Source organism: Schistocerca serialis, chromosome 8 (assembly GCF_023864345.2).
Source record: "Schistocerca serialis cubense isolate TAMUIC-IGC-003099 chromosome 8, iqSchSeri2.2, whole genome shotgun sequence".
Lineage (NCBI taxonomy): Eukaryota > Metazoa > Arthropoda > Insecta > Orthoptera > Acrididae > Schistocerca > Schistocerca serialis.
The window spans coordinates 150,988,084-151,003,927 of NC_064645.1; the positions used below are offsets into that span (position 1 = coordinate 150,988,084).

Below are 15,844 nucleotides of genomic sequence, written 5' to 3' on the forward strand. Positions count from 1 at the left end.
GTGATTTTCTCGAAATCGTCTACGTAGTTCGCCTTAATATTTGCACATTTTGTCCTAATAGATTACTAAAATTGTACAAAGTTTGAAGTGAATCCGTGATCTGAACGTCGTGGCCTCCCTTTGAAAGTTTAAATTCATGAAGCGCTCATCCCGCTGATCTTTCTTTCTTCTGTGATTAACCGTTTACCTTTTTTTCAGTTCACGTGGTTTGATTCTCTTGTGATTGTTCAAGATTTGTCCTGACGTACCAAAGCAAGTTTTATACGTTTAAGAAAAGGAAACGTAAAACCAGAAGACAAAGACAAAGATGACCTATGGATCTGCAAAAATAATAATCAAAAGAAATTCATGTAAGAAGGAAGTCTGGGAGCTAAGGCAAAGGTTAACACTTTTTTCTTACTATTAAAAACAGTCTTGATCACAATTTATTCATTAGGGCTATATACAATAAAGAAAATACATAAAGTTATAAAGCTATAAATCGATGAATTACCCATGAGTAAGAACCTACTTCTGCTGGAGAATCACTACTGGAGAAACCAGTGTACGTCTTACTACATACAGGGTGTTACAAAAAGGTACGGCCAAACTTTCAGGAAAAATTCCTCACACGCAAATAAAGAAAAGATGTTATGTGGGCATGTGTCCTGAAACGCTTAATTTCCATGTTAGAGCTCATTTTAGTTTCGTCAGTATGTTCTTCCACCTACGCTCAATGGAGCACGTTATCATGATTTCATACAGGATACTCTACCTGTGCTGCTAGAACATGTGCCTTTACAAGTACGACACAACATGTGATTCATGCACGATGGAGCTCCTGCACATTTCAGTCGAAGTGTTCGTACGCTTCTCAACAACAGATTCGGTGACCGATGGATTGGTAGAGGCGGACCAATTCCATGGCCTCCACACTCTCCTGACCTCAACCCTCTTGACTTTCATTTATGGGGGCATTTGAAAGCTCTTGTCTACGCAACCCCGGTACCAAATGTAGAGACTCTTCGTGCTCCTATTGTGGACGGCTGTCATACAATACGCCATTCTCCAAGGCTGCATCAGCGCATCAGGGATTCCATGCGACGGAGGGTGGATGCATGTATCCTCGCTAACGTAGGTCATTTTGAACATTTCCTGTAACAAAGTGTTTGAAGTCACGCTGGTACGTTCTGTTGCTGTGTGTATCCATTCCATGATTAATGTGATTTGAAGTGAAGTAATAAAATAAGCTCTAGCATGGAAAGTAAGCGTTTCCGGACACATGTCCACATAACATATTTTCTTTCTTTGTGTGTGAGGAATATTTCCTGAAAGTTTGGCCGTACCTTTTTGTAACACCCTGTATAATGGAGGCTCCGCTCACTTCTGACGCTATGATGTCATTATTAACCAATGAGTTATAAGTCGAATAGCAATGTAAAGTTTCTTAGTTAAAAGAACGTTGTCAAGAAATAAAAATAAACACACACTAAACTTAGCTTATTTAACAGCTATTGCCAATTAAGAAGCGCTAAAAATACTTAAACATGTAGGAAAATGAACTTCGTTTTGACAGTACATGGGTTGCCCTCTCAAGGCCTGTAAGTGAACCATTTGGAACCACTGGTTGCCATGGTGAAGTTGGACGCCGTTCCAAAGATGAGGCAGCAGGCTTCTTTCCACTGAAGTTGTTGTAAAGTCGATAGGCAAACTTGTGGTTGCCATGTTGATGATAAACGCCAGTGCAAAGATGTGGCAGCAGGCTTCTTTCTAACGGAGTTGTTGCGAAAGTGGAATGGCAAAGGCTGTCACGTCAGACAATGTACTATTGAGCAGCAACATGTCTTTATTGGAACGATTTTCAATGAGTAGGCTGCAATAATCTTTAGCTGACAAGTATAGTACATGCTGCACAGATACGATACGAAGTAGTTGTGCAGATTTATGAAATATTGTCTATGAAGTTCTTATGTAGATTGCAAACTTTTATTTTTTAAATTAGATGAGATAATTTTTAAAAAGGTATTGCTATTACTCAAATTGCATGACAGTCTTATAAACAGATAAAAATAATGAAAAATGGAAGGAATTTAAAATTATAATACTATGAGCCGTAGTGTCAAAAATAAAAGGATGTGAATTAGCAATATGCAGTCTAAAAGCGTGTAAGCAAACATCCTAAAACAGATAGTCAGTCATAAAATAATGTTTGGTGACATAAAATTACAAAGTAAAGATAAAATATTTCCTAAAAGTCTTAATAATTTTAAAAACGAAGGACAGAAGAGTGAACATTCTAAAGCAGATCATCGAAAAGCTCAAAGAAATGTCTTTCTTTGATTTGAAGTCGTTCGTTTAAAACAGATAATGGATTACTTTTATGAAGTGAAAAGATTTCAATTTCTTCTAAAGTATGTAGCAGTAGTCCTTTTGGCGCAGTGTGTAATATTTTCAAATTGTTAGAGATGCAACCCTCAGAATGATTGTATCCATCAAGATGTTGACCAAATATTGATTTGGTACGTGCAGTACCAGTAGTATGTTCTTTAAAACGTGTTAGAAAGTTGCGGCCAGTTTGGCCAATGTACTGTTTCTCACAGTCATTACATAGAATTTTGTAAACGCCTGACTTTTGGTATATGTTTGATTCCCCAATTGTGTGTTTCAGTTTCATCTGTAATGGGTTATTGCTTTTAAATGCTATTGTCACGCTTGTATTCTTAAATGATTTATTTATTTTATCTGAAATAGGTCCCATGTACGTCATTTTTGTAAATCTCTTCTTGGAATTTATAACAGCATCATTTGTTTCTGGTAATTTTTGATACAACAACTCAACCTGATGGGAATTATAATTGTTAGCAACTGATATCTGTTTTCATATATATCAGTTTCCTTCTGGATTGCATCAAGTAATTAACACTTGTTGTTGTGGGCTGTTACAGATGCGATCGCGCCGGCGTGACAGCACGACCTACGCCATGCAAGGCAGTGGAACTGCCGTGACACTGCTGCTGCTACTGCTCAAGGACTGCAGCGCCGCCCCTCACGGTAGGCAACCCACATTGGTTGTTCTCTTACACTTGCAACGATACATGTCTCAGCACACTGCTTGCACTTTCTTTACGGAGTGTTTTATTTGTACTTTACACAGATCAGAAGTGCTCTCAACTTTGCAATTTGATATCGTCTTTTAAAGTGCGTTTTCAAAATTTTAAAAAACTGAAAATTGGTCCAGATTTATCCTCTTACAAGCCTGCTAACGTCGCTAGATGGTAATTGCTGGATGTACGAAATGACCTGCCCGATCTGGACGACTGGTTCGATAACTCCCTGAGAGATCTTGTGACGATGCTGATTTCTGGTACTTTGTCGTAGCTGTAACGGCAGCGAAGAGGCCGAGGTCGCCAGTGGTGAAAAGATTTGAAAGGAAGCAGGCCGTGTACTTTCAAAAGAACCGTCCCAACATTTGTGATGACATTTGGTTTGCGGGGCGGCTATCAGCGCCCGTACAGTATCTCAGCCTTTGCACTGTCCAGTCTCGCCATTTTCCCGAATGATGAGGACAACACAAACACCCAGTCTCCAGTGGGGCGGAGGGGGGGGGGAGAAAATCCCTGACCCGGTCGGAAATCGAACCAGGGACCCCGTGATCCACAGGCATCAACGCTAGCCGCTAGACCACGAGCTGCGGATCCTAACAGTTGTGGCAAACACGCTAAACTTCAGTCTGGATGGCTAGGAGTGGATTTGAACCGGCGTTACCCCAAATAAGAGACCTGTGATTTACCACTGCGACACCTCGCTCGGTCCCTTGTAGTAGGGGATACCAGGAAGCTTTGCTTCTGAAAGAGGACAAGGTTGGAGGCTATTTTTCTTCACCTCCTAGTACGAGGACTGCTAAATGTTTATATGAAAACTGATGATCTGTTACATGAAGCTCACTTTGTCTTTCGGAAAGGTAAGGACACCAGATAGGCAGCTTTGGCGCTATGAAGCAAGAGAAGGAAAATCAGTGCATGCTGAACGAAATCCTGAGAAAGATAAGAGTAAGGTATAGGGAAAGACGAATGGTATACTGTATGTGCAAGAACGAAGAGGGACAAGTAGGAAACGGAGACCAAGAACAAAGAGGGCATTACCGCCCAATTGAAGTCTGCTAGTATTAAACATTGTCTTTAATCTAAGGAAGAAATATTTGATAACGTACAGAATTGTATGATAGTGAATTATATACTGTGGGAACACTGCAAAAGCAGACAATCCCAGTGTTTGGGATGTGGTGCTATAGAATGATGTTGAATATGTGGTGGACTGATATGATAAGGAACGAGGAGATTCACATCATACTCGACGAAAAAAGGAATTTATGGAATACACTATCAACAAGAAGCGGCAGAATGATTGGACTCGTGTTAAGACGTCAGGAAATAACTGCTACGATACTAGAGGGAGCTGTAGAGGTTAAAAACTGCAGTGGTAGACAGAGACTGGAATATATCCAACAAATGACTGAGGACTTAGGTTGCAAATGTTATTTTGAGATAAAGAGGTTGGCACTAGGGAAGAATTCGTGGCCGGTCGCATCGAAACCGTTAGAAGACTGAGGACTCAAAAAAGAAAATCTTGAAATCGCAATGTACAAAACGCGTTAATCGCAGGGGTGCGTATACGGTATGAGACTCAAAAGACGAAGAGAAAAAGTGGTAACATACATGTCTCAGGAGTTTGATAAGCTGCAGACGTCTAAGTCTGAAGCATACGACGACATCCGCTCCGAATTAGATGACGAGAGTTTGACTTCTCGGTAAAGCCTCAACTGTCACATGAGTCCAGAGGTTCCGACCCACCTGAGCTCAGCTACTAAGTAATTAAGGAAACACTGATCTCCTTGTTCTGACTTACGTCAGATTTCGTGGAGGAAACTAACTCTGAGAACGTCTCCTCGTAAGCTAGGGGGTGTATCTGCGTGATTCAGTTGGCTGTTTCTGAGACTCTTGTCTCTAGGTGGCGGAAAGCACCTTTTTTAACGAAAGGAGAAAATATAAAAATGCAGCAAATAAAGCAGGCAAAATGGAACATAGGGTCTAAAAAAAGAGCTAGACGGGAAGTACAAAATAGCATAGCAGATGTGGCAAGACGAGAAATGCAACGATATAGAAGCACTTATAAGTAAGGGAAGATTGCTGTCGTCTATAGGAATATTACAGAATCCGTTGAGAAAAGAGAAGTAGCTGCATGAATATCAAGAGCCCAGATGAAGAAACTAATACCAAGCAAAGAAGAGAAAGGTTAAAGGCTGGAAGGAATATGTTGGGTTGGGTTGTTTTGGGGGAGAAGACCAGACATCTAGGTCATCGGTCTCGGGAAGAAAGGGGAAGGAAGTTGGCCGTGCCCTTTCAAAGGAACCATCCCGGCATTTGCCTGGAGCGATTTAGGGAAATCACGGAAAACCTAAATCAGGATGGCCGGACGCGGGATTGAACCGTCGTCCTCCCGAATGCGAGTCCAGTGTGATAACCACTGCGCTAGGAATATGTAGAAGCGCTATACATGGGAAACAAAGTACGAATGCGTCGCTCAAGAACTTCCGGAAACTTTTGGCAATAAAGTTACCCGCTTACATATTTACCCATTTATATATATATATATATATATATATATATATATATATATATATATATATATATATATATATATATATATATATATATATATTGAAAAGTGGGTACATAAAAACACGCAAGAATTCTAAAGCAACGCTGTTTAAAAATTCAAAGCAACCGTTGAAGAACTTAGGAAGGTTTAAGATTTTAAACACACAAACGTTTACATTTTTACTTTTGTAGATCTAACAATTTGCTTCCACAAAATCTTTAATCTCTGGAAGTTCTTCACCGCCTCCTTTAAAATTTTGATGCAACTTTGGATTAGAATACACGCATGTCTTTGTATACCTACTGAAGTTCCATAGGGCATATGAAGGCACACTACATACATAATAATTTTATTTTTTACGTATATTACATGTATAGCCAATTTATATGGCTTATGTCGCTCCAGTCCGTATCTAAAGTTAAGTATGTATTCTAATGCAACGTTGCGTCAAATTTTGAGAGGAATCGGTTTGAGATCTCCCGGATATTTTTTTTTGAACACACGAATATTTACGTTTTTATTTACACAGATAAGCACAATGAAAGGTGGCCAAGTCTACATAATTAGGTACAGTAACTAAAAACTTTAAATACCATGTGAGAGATGTTATTTATGAAAATACCATAACAATTATTGTAAATGTGTAGTTAGGCGCTTTTTAGAATGTTATTAAAAAAGTTGTCGACTTTGTCACATTAACAACCGTGGCTGCTCGATGTTGGCTTTAAGCTGTTTCCCACGTTTGTTTAGGGGGTTGCTGGGCTGGTACCCAATTTTCGCTTCACAAAATGTGATTTACAAACAGTGAAGATACGTTGAGACACAGAAAAAAGTTTACACAACTCACAGACAGTTGGCGCTCACGACTTCCCTCCCTTACGTACGTGACGAATGCGCCAACAAGAAGGGTTAAAAAAATGGCTCTGAGCACTATGGGACTTAATTTCTGAGGTCATCAGGCCCCTAGAACTTTGAACTACTTAAACCTAACTAACCTAAGGACATCACACACAACCATGCCCGAGGCAGGATTCGAACCTGCGACCGTAGTGGTCGCGCGGTTCCAGACTGTAACGCCTAGAACCGCTCGGCCACTCCGGCCGGCTAACGGGAAGGGCATCTGGCCTAAATAAAAATGAAATTTTCTACAACTTGAATACAATGCACCTCTTACTAGATGAGATTCATGTTCAGTAAGTGCAGATAAAGAATTAGGAAATACAGTTGTAGTTGAACATGTACGGTAATTAAAGTGGAGATCAATTTGTAGTAGAGGTTTGCTTGGAAGCGAGAATAGCGCGTAAAACTTCTACGTTTCGTGCTATCTGTGATATCTCACGGTCAATCAAATGTTTTTATTACCAACCTTGCAACGTTCGTTGTGTTAGGGAAATTGATTACATTATCATTATAACAATAATTTATTCTAAACTGACCTCAATCTACAATCCCCAAAAATACACATGGTGCTACTTTTATCTGATGACCGCACGTGTGCGATTGTGTTTGCCAGCCAACGGATCAGCGCAAGCCAGTCGAATGCTTCCCGGGTCTCCCAGTTAAAGCCACGGTACGCGTTCTGTCGGTCATTGTCATTCGAACTGTGAAACGAGCACCACGAGTGTAAAAGCGAAATCTGCGAACTGTTAACAGTGGTAGGACTGAATTATTTCATTCCACAAAGAGTGGGTATTTACGATTTGGGCTGACGTAAAAATAACGAAATACCTAGTTATCGATGTATCTTCCAGAATATATCGATATATACAGGGTGGTCCATTGATCGTGACCGGGCCAAATATCTCACGAAATAAGCATCAAACGAAAAAAAACTACAAAGACGAAACTTGTCTAGCTTGAAGAGGGAAACCAGATGGCGCTATGGTTGGCCCACTAGATGGCACTGCCATAGGTCAAACGGATATCTACTGCGTTTTTCTAAATAGGAACGCCCATTTTTTATTACATATTCGTGTAGTACGTAAGCAAATATGGATGTTTTAGTTGGACCACTTTTTTCCCTTTGTGATAGATGGTGCTGAAATACTCACAAGTATATGGCTCATAATTTTAGGCAACAGTTGGTAACAGGTAGTTTTTAAAATTAAAATACAGAACGTAGGTACGTTTGAACATTTTATTTCGGTTGTTACAATGTGATACATGTACCTTTGTGAACTTATCATTTCTGAGAACGCATGGTGTTACAGAGTGATTACCTGTAAATATCACATTAATGCAATAAATGCTCAAAATGATGTCCGTCAACCTCAATGCATTTGGCAATACGTGTAACGACATTCCTCTCAACAGTGAGTAGTTCGCCTTCCGTAATGTTCGCACATGCATTGACAATGCGCTGACGCACGTTGTCAGGCGTTGTCGGTGGATTACGATGGCAAATATCCTTCAACTTTCCCCACAGAAAGAAATCCGGGCTTCGATGACCAATCCACCCGTCATGAAATATGCTATTCAATACCGCTTCAACGGCACGAGAGCTATGTGCCGGACATCCATCATGTTGGAAGTACATCACCATTCTATCATGCAGTGAAACATCTTGTAGTAACATCGGTAGAACATTACGCAGGAAATCAGCATACATTGCACCATTTAGATTGCCATCGATAAAATGGAGGCGTATTATCCTTCCTACCATAATGCCGCACCATACATTAACCCGCCAAGGTCGCTGATGTTCCACTTGTCGCAGACATCTTGGATTTTCCGTTGCCCAATAGTGTATATTATGCCAGTTTACGTTACCGCTGTTGGTGAATGACGCTTCATCAGTAAATAGAATGCGTGCAAAAAATCTGTCATCGTCCCGTAATTTCTCTTGCACCCAGTGGCAGAACCGTACACGAGGTTCAAAGTCGTCGCCATGCAATTACTGGTGCATAGAAATATGGTACGGATGCAATCGATGTTGATGTAACATTCTCAATACCGACGTTTTTCAGATTCCCAATTCTCACGCAGTTTGTCTGATACTGATGTGCGGATTAGCTGCGACAGCAGCTAAAACACCTACTTGGGGATCATCATTTGTTGCAGGTCGTGGTTGACGTTTCAGATGTGGCTGAACACTTCCTGTTTCCTTAAATAACGTAACTATCCGGCGAACGGTCCGGACACTTGGATGATGTCATTCAGGATACCGAGCAGCATACAAAGCACACGCCCGTTGGCCGTTTTATCACAACAGCCATACATCAACACGATATCGACCTTTTCCGAAGTTGGTAACACGGGTAATGTATCACGAAGCAAATACCGTCCGCACTGGCGGAATGTTGTGTGATACCACGTATTTATACGTTTGTGACTATTACAGCGCTATCTATCACAAAGCGAAAAAAGTGGTCCAACTAAAACATTCATATTTATTTACGTACTACACGAATATGTAATAAAAAACGGGGGCTCCTATTTTAAAAAACGCAGTTGATATCCGTTTGACCAATGGCAGCGCCATCTAGCGGGCCAACCATAGCGCCATCTGTTTCCCCCTTCAAGCTAGACAAGTTTCGTCTTTGTAGATTTTTCGTTTGATGCTTATTTCGTGTAATATTTGGCCAGGTCACTATCAATGAACCACTCTGTATGTCCAGTATTCCCTACCACAATACATCGATATATCAAAACCGAGATGGCACTATTGAGCTCCAATATTTTTATTTTATATTACATTTTTTTCGGTAAATATATGAAATTCTTCTTTTGAAATTGTAATAGAACGCAATTTTTCTTTCACTGAAGGAGTCTTACTACTTTTTGAGCTCCCATGACGTCCAGTCTTTACCTTTGACTGTGTGAAGCAAGAATAGGTGGAACAATGAAGAAGTATTGTTGTGCTGGTGGTTGTGGTGGAGGTGTGAATGGAATAACAGGATTTCCCATGTGGTGAAACAGCACACCATTTGCATTAAAAATAATTTTTAACACAACTAGTGTGCTATTTTCACATCGACTTTTATCAAAAACAGTTGCTGAAAAAGAAGACCATAATCTAAATGACATGGTTGGTTTCTGTGGTGGGCGGAGATGTATGAGGGTCTTTGCTGACGTTATCGGCGCTCGGCGCTACCAATAGAACCTGCAACGTTTAATTTCACCACGCAATTTTGACACTAAAGCTGGTAGGTCGCTGTAGTTTGCAGAAATGAAAAAACAGGGAAGTCGGCATGAAGCGTTCCTGACAAATCCGATATCTGACGAAACGGATCGACAGATCCATCGGACACCCTTTATTGCGCCACTTACACGCAGTAACTATTGTTGGCTAAGTAGTTATCGCCAAGCCTGAATGTACATCATCTTCCTATCAGTTCTTGCTCCAAGGGGGATAAGCATGCAGCTAACTTGTTGTTATACAGAATATCTAATAATAAATCAATACTTAAATATACAAACATAAAAATATATCTATACTTATTTCGAAGTATCGACGGCTTATAATGATACTTCGTTAAATGTCGATATATCGAAATCCCGATATTTTTGAAAACATCAACAGTCCTAGATACGATTCGTATCTGCGTACGGAGTCCGTTCGTATTACCCAGAGATTGTTTGAACTGAAATTTCTAGGTGTTCTAACTCCTTGTCGTGATGCAGTTCACAAATTAGTGAAGAAATTTCGTCAAACGTGTAGTGTTCACGGCAATAAACGTAAACTATGATGTACAATTCTCGTAAAACCTCATGTAGATCACACTACACAGTAGCTGGAAAATTCCCCTAAAAAAATCTCTTAGCTTTTTCACAGCAAACGCAAATTTCTCGCCCCTCTGTGCAAACAGCTGCTAAGTTCTTCATTTGTGTGACCATAGTGTCCGTAGTTGCTTTATAATTCTTGAGGGTGGAAAAACAAAGATGCGCCAGCAGACGGCATTTCCCGGTGTAAGCGAGAAATCAGCCGAAACATCACCGTAAGTACAAATCAACTTATTCTTAACTAACTGTTTTTCGATCTAAAAACAAATCAAAATGTAAATAACTTAATTACAGACCACTGATGATGCTTTACCTCAATAACGCGAAACGCGTCTGGTGAAAAAAAAAAATCACGCAACGATAGAACAAAAATACCCTCAAGCTGCTAAGTTACTTGGGTTAAGCCCTATACAGTAACAAAAGTGCAGGAACTTAAACCTGGTAATCCCACGCACAGGGCTAGATTTTGCGAATGGGTTTTGGAACAAGTGCAGCGCGCTGTGTCGGATCCTTACCTCATTCTGTTTTCAGACGAGCCTCGATTCTGCTATAGAGGTGTGTTAATTCCCAGAATTGACTACATTGGAGCACCGATAGATATACTCTGCTTTATGCGGAACCGCAACACCATCAGAAAATAAGAGTGTAGGGAGCAGTTACTGGTGACACATTAATAGTGCCAGTCTTTTTGTTTTTTTATTATTTCTTTACGATGGAGTCAACAGTGAAAGATATGTGCAAAACATTTTGCAAACGTTTTCTAATGAAATGAGTGAAAGAGAAAGAAGCTTCTCCATTTTCCAACATGATTCGGCAAGGACTCGTACACCCAATGTTTCTTTGTATGCAGTTCACGATTTGTTCAATGGTAGAGTCATTAGCAACAACAACTGGCCCACTCGAGGTCCCAATTTAACCTCGCGCGATTTATGTTTATGGGGAGCGCTAAATGATAGAGTCAACATAACAAATCCCCACACGTTGCAGGAAGTCTAGGGTAACATACGCGAGTCAATTAATTCAATTCCACAAAGCAAATTACATCTTGTGATGAATATTTTCTTGAGTACATGTCAGGAATGTGTGGAGAGCAACGACAGGCAGTTCCGGCATCTCCACGCGTCGCATGGTTTTATCAGCAAGTATTTTAAATTTTGTACTGCGGTACTAGACGAGCGACACAGCATTTGATTCGCCGGGCAACGGAGCGCTCGCTATCGGTCATTCGCTGCCCAGTGCACGTGATCATCACATAAATGGTACACCATGTATTACTCGTATTTTTATCTCTAGTATTGAAGTAAATGGAGACATTTTTAATGCACCCAACTGCGTGTGCATTAGGAGGAGCGGCACCAAAACTCACTTTACACCCAAAGAGAAACCGACCTTCCCAGACATTTCTCCGGGATGGCTGACGCAGTCGGCCACACCGCCACGGCCGCTAATTATCCAGTGGGCCGCGACCCTGACAGAAGGGCATGAGCCGCCAAGAGAGGCTGTGCTGTGGCTGCCGGTAGCGGCCGCCCGCCGTAACGACCTTGTCATTCCGTCTGCCCTGCCAACCGCGGCCTGAGGAAGAAGTAGCGACTCCCCTCCCCTAACGGGCCGCTCAGCCGGCTGCTGGACACTGATACCACTCCACCAACCTCGACTAAGAAGGCCTTTGGTCGCCCATTGTTGGCCACTTCCTCAATCCCACCCCTCTTCCAACTTATCTGTCGGTTCCATCCTTTCCCCAAGGGTACTCGGCATCAGAGAGCAATTTCAGTTGAGAGTACTTTAAAATTTGAAAAAAAAGAAAGTACTGAAATAGCTTTTAAAACAATTTTAACATATCGTAACAAAAATCTCTCTTCTTACAGCCACGACAAGTAGTTTAAAATCCACGAGCTTTCGGCAGGCACTCCTAGGCCACCACCCTATATGGCGCTGGAGCGAGCAATAGTGACGTCACAGAAGGCAGCGCTGCTGTATAAGGATGGTAGCCGCAACCAAAAGACAATCACCAGTTGACAATAGCCGAGCAGTACTCGGACGAAAGCTCGTGGATTTTAAACTACTTGAGGCCGCTGGAAGATCATGAGAAATTTGTCAGTACACATCGTTGCGAAAACATGCATTCATAAATTTTTATTCATAGTTTATTATTCAGTCCAAGTTGGGACATTTTTGTTTACACACAACTAGTTTCATTTTCCCTCGATCATTTTTAGAACTAAAAACAAAGTAAAACTAAATATAGACACCCTATAATTTCACAGAAAGTAAAAAGTAGTGTACGTACATATTCAATTTACAATGGGCGTTCAGTAGTAATGCAACACTTTTTTTCTCGGAAATTTCGGTTGAAGAAATGTCGAATTTCCTTCTACGAGGGCAGTTCAATAAGTAATGCAACACATTTTTTTTCTGAAACAGGGGTTGTTTTATTCAGCATTGAAATACACCAGGTTATTCCCCAATCTTTTAGCTACACAACACTATTTTTCAAAGTAATCTCCATTCAATGCTACGACCTTAAGCCACCTTGAAATGAGGGCCTGTATGCCTGCACGGTACCATTCCACTGGTCGATGTCGGAGCCAAAGTCGTACTGCATCAATAACTTCTTCATCATCCGCGTAGTGCCTCCCACAGATTGCGTCCTTCATTGGGCCAAACATATGGAAATCCGACGGTGCGAGATCGGGGCTGTAGAGTGCATGAGGAAGAACAGTCCACTGAAGTTTTGTGAGCTCCTCTCGGGTGCGAAGACTTGTGTGAGGTCTTGCGTTGTCATGAAGAAGGAGAAGTTCGTTCAGATTTTTGTGCCCGAACACGCTGAAGTCGTTTCTTCAATTTCTGAAGAGTAGCACAATACACTTCAGAGTTGATCGTTTGACCATGGGGAAGGACATCGAGCAGAATAACCCCTTCAGCGTCCCAGAAGACTGTAACCATGACTTTACCGGCTGAGGGTATGGCTTTAAACTTTTTCTTGGTAGGGGAGTGGGTGTGGCGCCACTCCATTGATTGCCGTTTTGTTTCAGGTTCGAAGTGATGAACCCATGTTTCATCGCCTGTAACAATCTTTGACAAGAAATTGTCACCCTCAGCCACATGACGAGCAAGCAATTCTGCACAGATGGTTCTCCTTTGCTCTTTATGGTGTTCGGTTAGACAACGAGGGACCCAGCGGGAACAAACCTTTGAATATCCCAACTGGTGAACAATTGTGACAGCACTACCAACAGAGATGTCAAGTTGAGCATTGAGTTGTTTGATGGTGATCCGTCGATCATCTCGAACGAGTGTGTTCGCACGCTCCGCCATTGCAGGAGTCACAGCTGTGCACGGCCGGCCCGCACGCGGGAGATCAGACAGTCTTGCTTGACCTTGCGGCGATGATGACACACGCTTTGCCCAACGACTCACCGTCCACTGCCAGATCACCGTAGACATTCTGCAAGCGCCTATGAATATCTGAGATGCCCTGGTTTTCCGCCAAAAGAAACTCGATCACTGCCCCTTGTTTGCAACGCACATCCGTTACAGACGCCATTTTAACAGCTCCGTACAGCGCTGCCACCTGTCGGAAGTCAATGAAACTATACGAGACGAAGCGGGAATGTTTGAAAATATTCCACAAGAAATTTCCGGTTTTTTCAACCAAAATTGGCCGAGAAAAAAAATGTGTTGCATTACTTATTGAACTGCCCTCGTAGTTTCGTAAAGTTCCTTTAGGTGGTGGCGCTGTATGTAGCCTTCAAAATGGCGTCTGTAACGGAGGTGAGTCCCAAGTAGAGAGATGTCATTGAGTTTCTTTTGGTGGGAAACTAGGGCATCGCAGTTATTCATAGCCCTTTCCAAAATGTCTGCGGAGTGTTGGCAGTAAACAAAAGCACGGCGAGTCGTTGGATGTGGCGCCCGTCATCATAGAAACAAGATCACGCAAACTTGTCCGACCTACCGGGTGCAAACTTGTCCGACCTCCCGGGTGGGGCGGCCGGCCGCACGCAGCTCTAACTTTTACGAAGTACTACCCTCACGAAGGCAAAGAAAGGACTTGTCCGTCGCCACGAAAATGCGAACGAACTTCTCCTCTCCATGTCTACGTAAGGCCTCACACAAGTCTGCGCACCCGAGAGTAGCTCACAGAAACTCCAATGGACGGTTCTTCCTCATCCACCCTACAGCCTGGATCTCGCAGCTTCCGAATTCCGTCCGTTTGGTCCAATGACGAATGCACTCCGTCGGAAGCAGTATGTGGATGATGGGAAAGTTATTGACGCAGCAAGTCGTTGGACCCGACTTCGACCAGTAGAGTGATACCATGCGGGCGCACAGGCTCTACCAGTTAGCTGACGTATGGCCGTCGCATTGAATGGAGATTATGCTGAAAATTATTGTTTTGTAGCCAAAAGAATGGGGCATAATGTGGTGTATCGGGATCCTGAATAAAATCAACTTACTTTCAGAAAAAATGTGTTGCATTACTCATTGAACGCCCGTCCTATCTCCATCAGAACCACACATCAGACTACTGTGGTATGCAACTTTTGTCCATGTTTTAAACAGTAAACTTTTTTGAAGGAGGGGAGAGGAGGTGGAAAGGGGAAGAGAGTGCGGGGAGAAAAGTGGAGAGAAGGGAATTGAGAGAGGGGAAAGAAGACAGGAAGGGGGAGCAGGACTTACATTTGGAAAACATTATAGAGCTTTCGTAAAGCCATGATGGAAATGAAAGAAATGCTCAGGATTGGGTTTGAAATTCAAGGTGAAAATATATCAGTGATACGATTCGCTGATGGCATTGCTGTCCCGAGTGAAATTGAAGAAGAACTGCATGTTCTGTTGAATGGAATGAACAGTCTAATGAGTGCAGAATGTGGACTGAGTGTAAATCGTAGAAAGTACTGAGAAATAGCGGAAATGAGAATAGCGAGAAACTGAACATCAGGATTGATGGTCACGAAGTAGATGAAATGGGCATTCCTGGCTGCTACTATCAAAGATAGGCCTTAATTTTGGGAAGGAATTTCTGAGAATGTACGTTTAGAGCACATATTCGTATGGTAGTGAAACATGAGTGTGGGAAAACCGCAACGGAAGAGAGTAAAAGCATTTGAGATGTTGTGCTACCGACTAATGTTGAAAACAAAGCTGACTGTTGTGGTAAGGAATGAAGATGCTCTGCGCAGAATAGGAGAGGAAAGAAATATGTGGAAAACACTGACAACGAGAAGGGACAGGATGATACATTATCTTTTGAGACATCAGGAAATGACTTTCATGATACTAGAGGGAGCTGCAGAGTGCAAAAACTGAGGAGGAAGACAGAGACTGAAAAATACATCCAGCAAATAATTCAGGACGTAGGTTGCAAGCGTTACTCTGAGATGAAGAGGTTGGGACGGGAGAGGAATTCGTGGCGGGCCGCATCAAACCATTCAGAAGCCTGATGACTCGAAATTGCTTCACCAGTATTAGTAGTTAACAGGGAGTT

The 15,844-nt window shown here is 42.0% G+C and overlaps 1 protein-coding gene across 1 annotated transcript in view; it reads left to right on the forward strand.

Moving 5' to 3' along the window:
* The window catches only part of LOC126416890 (uncharacterized), a 391,039-nt gene that overhangs the window by 324,709 nt on the left and 50,486 nt on the right, over positions 1–15,844 (forward strand). Inside the window, exon 2 of the mRNA XM_050084774.1 lies at positions 2,925–3,030. Coding sequence (XP_049940731.1) covers positions 2,925–3,030 — 106 coding nt within the window. The remainder of the gene's footprint in view (positions 1–2,924; positions 3,031–15,844) is intronic.